The 6,000-nt window shown below is 37.8% G+C and overlaps 1 protein-coding gene across 2 annotated transcripts in view; it reads right to left on the bottom strand.

Annotated features, from left to right (window-relative positions):
- Positions 1–547: 547 nt before the first annotated feature.
- MYT1 (myelin transcription factor 1) overlaps positions 548–6,000 on the bottom strand; it is a 78,640-nt gene continuing 73,187 nt past the window's right edge. For both annotated transcript variants that reach the window (XM_089657491.1, XM_089657492.1), the window contains 3 exons: positions 5,144–5,247; positions 4,186–4,329; positions 548–3,858 (listed from right to left, as the gene is read on the bottom strand). In XM_089657491.1, the coding sequence (XP_089513617.1) occupies positions 3,718–3,858; positions 4,186–4,329; positions 5,144–5,247 (389 nt within the window). In that variant the 3' untranslated portion in view covers positions 548–3,717. The remainder of the gene's footprint in view (positions 3,859–4,185; positions 4,330–5,143; positions 5,248–6,000) is intronic.

Genomic DNA, 6,000 nt, shown 5'->3' with positions numbered 1-6,000 from the left:
ACTTGGGGGACAAAAACAATGATACACTGACACTTGGGGATCCCAGAACAATGGCACACTGACACTTGGGGATCCCAGAACAATGACACACTGACACTTGGGGATCCCAGAACAATGATACACTGACACTTGGGGGTCCCAGAACAATGACACGCTGATACATGGGATCCCAGAACAATGTCACTTGTCAACAAGGGGTTTATTTACTAAACCTGATTGACTCAGAATCTTGTCCACGTCTGCATAAAAACCAATCAGCTTCCAGGTTTTATTGCTGAAGCTTAACTGAACATGCTGAGGTTAGAAGCCGATTGGCTACCATGCACAGGTGCCCAAGATTCTGAGTCAACCAGTTTTAGTAAATCTCCTATCAAGTGTCAACTTGGGGGACCCAGAACAATGAGACACTGAGACTTGAGGTCCCCGAACAATGTTACATGGGGTTCAATACAGATCATATTTATAGGAAGTGCTGTAGACTCTTCACTTTATGTGTATATTAAAAAAAAAACAAAAACAAAACGGTGACGCAATAAAAAAAGACAGCTTTCCGCAAGTAGAACATGACCTTTATTTCTGAAGTGAAGTCAGGTTGATTTTTGAAAGTTCCCTGAGACAGGAATCACAGTATCTGAAAGATTATCACAGAACAACAGCAAGTCAGCCTTGACCTTCATTGCAACCTTTTATTATTAATATTCTTTTTTTTTATTTTACTTTAAATATTAACAGGATTTTTTTCACATAAACAATCACAGAACAGACTCACAAACATGACAAAATAAATATACAAGTTTCACAAGTTCATTTTCTTTTTTTTTTTACTTAAATAATTAATAAATAAATACAGCATTTTAATATACTGTTGTCAGTGCCTGGAATATCGTGGCCCTTTTTGTGATAGAGAAGGACGCAGTGGATTGTAAAAAAATGACCACTGAAGCCTTCACCAGCAAAGAAGGGGGTTACATAAATTAAAAAAAAGTTACAACAAACAAAAAAAGAAAGAAAAAAAATAACTTTTTTTTCCCTTTGCCCAATAAAATGAAACTAAACAAAAATATCAAAACTCCTGCTTTATAAAATATCTTTAAAAAAATCCCATTGCTTAAAAGAATAAATAACAAAATATATAAAAAATAACTAGGTTTCTTCAAAACTATTAGCTGTAGATAGTGTCTTTTATTTTTTTTTTCCATGGAATATAATCTGTGAAAAGTTTTTTTTTTTTTAATTACTGTTTTTCCATATTTTTTTCTTTTTTTTCTTTTTTGCTCTTTCCCCTTATTGACATGGGTGTCCAGTTAAAAAAAAAAGAATAATTTAAAATAAATTTTAAATAAATATGAAATGCTCATGTGTGGATTAAAAGGAATAAATTACAACAGAACTTCTTAAAAATTAAATAATTTACACAATTAATTAAAACTATCGCTATTTTTTTTTCCCGTGGAAGTGCAGCTGTTCTACTGGTTATTATGCTAACTGTTTTGTATTCACAAACCTCGTGGATTCTATTTACAAAACTAGGGCCTTTTTTTTTTGATTTGCAAAGTACATGCAAGCTTTAAAAACCAGACATCAGCTTGGACAGATCCAATTATTTCTTGGGGATTTCCTTTTCTAAAACATCCCTACTGATATTCTGGAAAAAAATTTTGGAGATTTTTTTTTTTGCCCATCCATTAAAAATACGTATCCACGGAAAGCCTCAGTGCACTAGTCAGTAGTTTTTTTTTTTTTCGACAGGCAGTCAAGAGTTCATGTAAGTCCTAAAGTGCACGGTGAGAAGTTAAATATTGTTTTGAACCCCCGTCAGTGCTTTGTGTCATGCAGTAAAATTTTCCTAACAGTCCCCAAAAAAATAACAATATATGGGTGGAAAAGGATAAATTAAGAAAACGATAAGGCTGGACTTAGCAAATTAAATTTTTAAAAGTTAAAGAAAACACTTAAAACTATTTTTTTTTAATCTCTATGCCTAAATACAATAACCTATTATCTCCGTTACAAAATAATTTGAAAATACGAGCTGTTGATAACTTTGTTAGGAGTGGTATTATTTACAAGGAAATGATTCTAGAACTTAGCACCTGAGGAAGGTTGCCTAGCTCTTTCTCTGGAGTTCATAACCAAGGTCTAGCCACTGGTTTGCCTGGTTTTTTGTTTTTTTTTTGCTTTTTTTTTGTTTTTATGGGTTTTTTTTTTTTAGTTCATGACTATGGTGTAGACATTTGATGCTCAATTATATAGTGTTAGGCATAGGTAATTCAATTATCTTTCTTTTAGTGGGGTCCAGGCATAGGGTTTACCTGTTTATGGTATCTAAAATCTAGACTTCTATTAAATAGTTATAGGCATTTTACTTGAATTTTGGACTAAGGCCCAGGTATAAGTTACATGCTTAGTTACTGAAAACAGATATAGGGGTGCCTGCTTGTTTTTAAGGACGTACAGATACAAGTCGCTTAGTTTTTTCACAGGAAAATAGAGGCAGGTTACCTAAATTCAACATTTTTCACAGCGAAGGATCGTTTGACTTATTTGCCTTTCACTGCGGCATAGACATAGGTCACCTAATCATCCAACTTTCCCTGAAAGTTCACCTAAAAGCCTACTATAGGATTGGAAAAATGTATTGCAATAAATGTACAACTGTTTTCAGCTGTTTTCCTGAATAATTAAAAAAAAAAAAAAAAAAGTTAATAAAAACGTCCAACAAATTTTACATTTAGGCACAGCAGACTCCATTTAACGCAACAGATATTGTTGCCCTCGTAGGTGGGGTGGTACTGCTATTTTTGTTTTTCTTCCGTTAAAAACTAAAGAAGAGGTGCCAGGCATCCAATCAAAAGGCATCCCCACCCTTCCTGCAAGATGCAAGGAACATCGTTGCTTTACAATTCTTGCACTGCAGCACACAAGGGACAAGAACAATACCAAATTTTTTTTTTTCTAAAAAAAATCATAGACACGGTAACATGACAAAGAGATCCGGCCCTCCCACATCCACTCGACATCGGCAAAATCACGTTTAAGGACGTTCACGTTAGCAACGTGTTTTGAAGCGGCTAGTTTACTGATCTCCAACTGCTCATGGTAGGGTTAAGACGCAAAAAAAAAAAAAACTGCGCAGTTGGTAACTCCAAAAGCTTTCCCTGAGAACCGATAATCCTTTGCGCTTCTGTCGGAATTATAGAACTGCTCTTCAAATGTTTTTCTCGCAGAAAAAAAAAAAGTAAAAAAAATAGTGAGGACTCTTCTTGTGTATAATACTTTGTCTTTATCTTCCCCTGCCAGACTTAGTTGCAACAGAACACAATGACTGACATGGCCCAGACAGTGAATCCGTGGAGATTACGCTCCCATTTTGGCTTCCGGTTGGGTGTGGTCCATGTACAAATCTCAGGGATTTGCGGCGGTCAAGTAATTTTTCCGGGATCTCGTACGCGGGACGTAGATGGTGGGGGCTGGATTGTGACCATTTTTCACTTGCGGGAACCTCCTTTTTCGCAAATGATCCCCACATTCTGTCTGGTAACCACATACAACTGACAGAAAAAAAAATGCAGTCCAACTTTTTGGGCTTCTTCATTTTCTTTTAAATTATTTTGGTCCTTTAAGTTTTGATTCAAAGTACAAACCGCGAAGGTTCGTGAACCTGAATACTAAATGGGAAAGTCCATCTATTCCCTTTTTTTTTTTTTTTTTTTTTTTTTAGACCTGAATACCTTTAACCGCTTGTTTGATACTTTCAAGCAAAGCTTTGTTCTCCGGGTTTTGGTAACACTCTTTGTTACTGTACATGTCGGTTAGGGTGTTGACATAGGCATCGAAATTCTGTTCACTGATGGGCTCCTGTTTATAAGAAGAAAGCAAAAACATTGTTTTATAAAAAATGATACATTTCTATACGTTTACTGCCTTAGTGTTCATTCTTCATAACCTATTAAAGTCTAATCTAGACTCTTGAAGCTGTCAAAGAATGTTAGGCAAAACAAAGATAAATGGGAACGACATTTGGTTTTTGGGACGATAAGTGCTCATGCTATAAAAATGGCTCACGAAGATCTAGAAGCACATTTGTGGTGTTAAGTGATGGCAGAGTTTGACCTTCTGGAGGTGGCTGCAGTTCTGTATTGTTATAAAAAGGTTTTTGGGTTTATCTTTGAATCAACAACTCACCAGATGTGGAAGGCGAATGTTGGTAAGACTTCGTATGAGAGCCTGACTTAGTCCAGAAAGTTCTACAAATAGGGCCTCATTTTGCTCCTCGATGACCTTGTTTTCATCTTCAATGTTCTTCAGATTCTTCTCCATTGATGTTATCTGTAGTCATTAAAAAAAAAACACCATTAATGTCTTGCAGAATTAAACCTGACAATGCAGCCTATCCATTCACTACAAACCAGTGACATCACTGAGAATGCAGCCTATCCATTCACTAGAAACCAGTGACATCACTGAGAATGCAGCCTATCCATTCACTAGAGACCGGTGACATCACTGAGAATGCAGCCTATCTATTCAGTGGAGACACATGACATCACTGAGAATACAGCCTATCCATTCACTAGAGACCGGTGACATCACTGAGAATGAGGCCTATCCATTCACTAGAGATTGGTGACATCACTGAGAATGCAGCCTATCCATTCACTAGAGACCAGTGACATCACTGAGAATGCAGCCTATCCATTCACTAGAGACCGTTGACATCACTGAGAATTCAGCCTATCCATTCACTAGAGACCAGTGACATCATTGAGAATGCAGCCTATCCATTCACTAGAGACCAGTGACATCATTGAGAATGCAGCCTATCCATTCACTAGAGATCAGTGACATCACTGAGAATTCAGCCTATCCATTCACTAGAGACCAGTGACATCACTGAGAATGCAGCCTATCTATTCAGTGGAGACACATGACATCACTGAGCATACAGCTTATCCATTCACTAGAGACCAGTGACATCACTGAGAATGCAGCCTATCTATTCAGTGGAGACACATGACATCACTGAGCATACAGCTTATCAATTCACTGGAGACCAGTGACATCACTGAGAATGCAGCCTATCCATTCACTAGAGAAGTAGCTAGGATGGAGGGTCAGAGAGACTTTGATAAATGTCACTGACCTGAGACTGTAGGTTCACCATGTCTGCTTCCATCTCGGTGTTGGACTCTGTGAGCTCGCTAATCTCCTTGTTCAGCTGTTTAATCTCTTCATCATTCTCTAACACTGAAAGAGGAAGCCAGCTGTCAGGAAGGCACAGGAGAGCAAACCAAATGTCGAGAGCGATGGTTTTATAGAAACTTTATATCACCTTGGTATTTACATGGTAAACCTGATACAGAAAATCCTAACTGGTTTCAAGACCCATCCCCCAACTCTCCTTCTTCTACCTATATATCTGTGCACAAAGCACATCAGAAGTGCACAATTACAAGTTCCAAAACATTCTAATGCCTATTTTCTTCTTTAAACTCCTTTATCCTCTGCGCTCTAACTCCTCTTCAGGTGTGCAAATCTCCATGTATGAGTTAAGATGTGCACAATAAATTTCTATCATTTCTGTAGGACTTTGTACAGGACGGAGGTGGACATGTTGATAACAGATTTTTACATAAAGCATATCACTGTCCTGTCAGAAATAGCGGTCTTTTTGTTACAGTTGATATGGGGGGCACTGATATATAAAAACAAAAGACAGCAACATATCCAGAGGTATAACTAGAACCTTCAGGACCCCAGTGCAAGAAGCCGCGAAGGGCCCCCCCTGACTGCCAGTGCCCTTTCCATTGTCCTGGGGCCCTTTCCTCTGATCCTAGGGCCTTTCCCTCCGAGCCCAGGGCCCTTTCCTCCCATCACAGGGACCTTTATAAGCCTAGGTTTACACTATTGCAACTTATTATGCGACTTGCGACACATGGGGGTTTATTTACTAAAGCTGGAGAGTGCAAAATCAGACTCACTTCTGCATAGAAACCAATC

This window comes from Staurois parvus, unplaced genomic scaffold, assembly GCF_062004578.1.
Source record: "Staurois parvus isolate SC_StPar_1 unplaced genomic scaffold, SC_StPar_1.0 ptg001004l, whole genome shotgun sequence".
Taxonomy (NCBI): Eukaryota; Metazoa; Chordata; class Amphibia; order Anura; family Ranidae; genus Staurois; species Staurois parvus.
The sequence above is the reverse complement of the archived record's forward strand: the minus strand, read 5'-3'. Positions and strand labels throughout refer to the sequence as shown.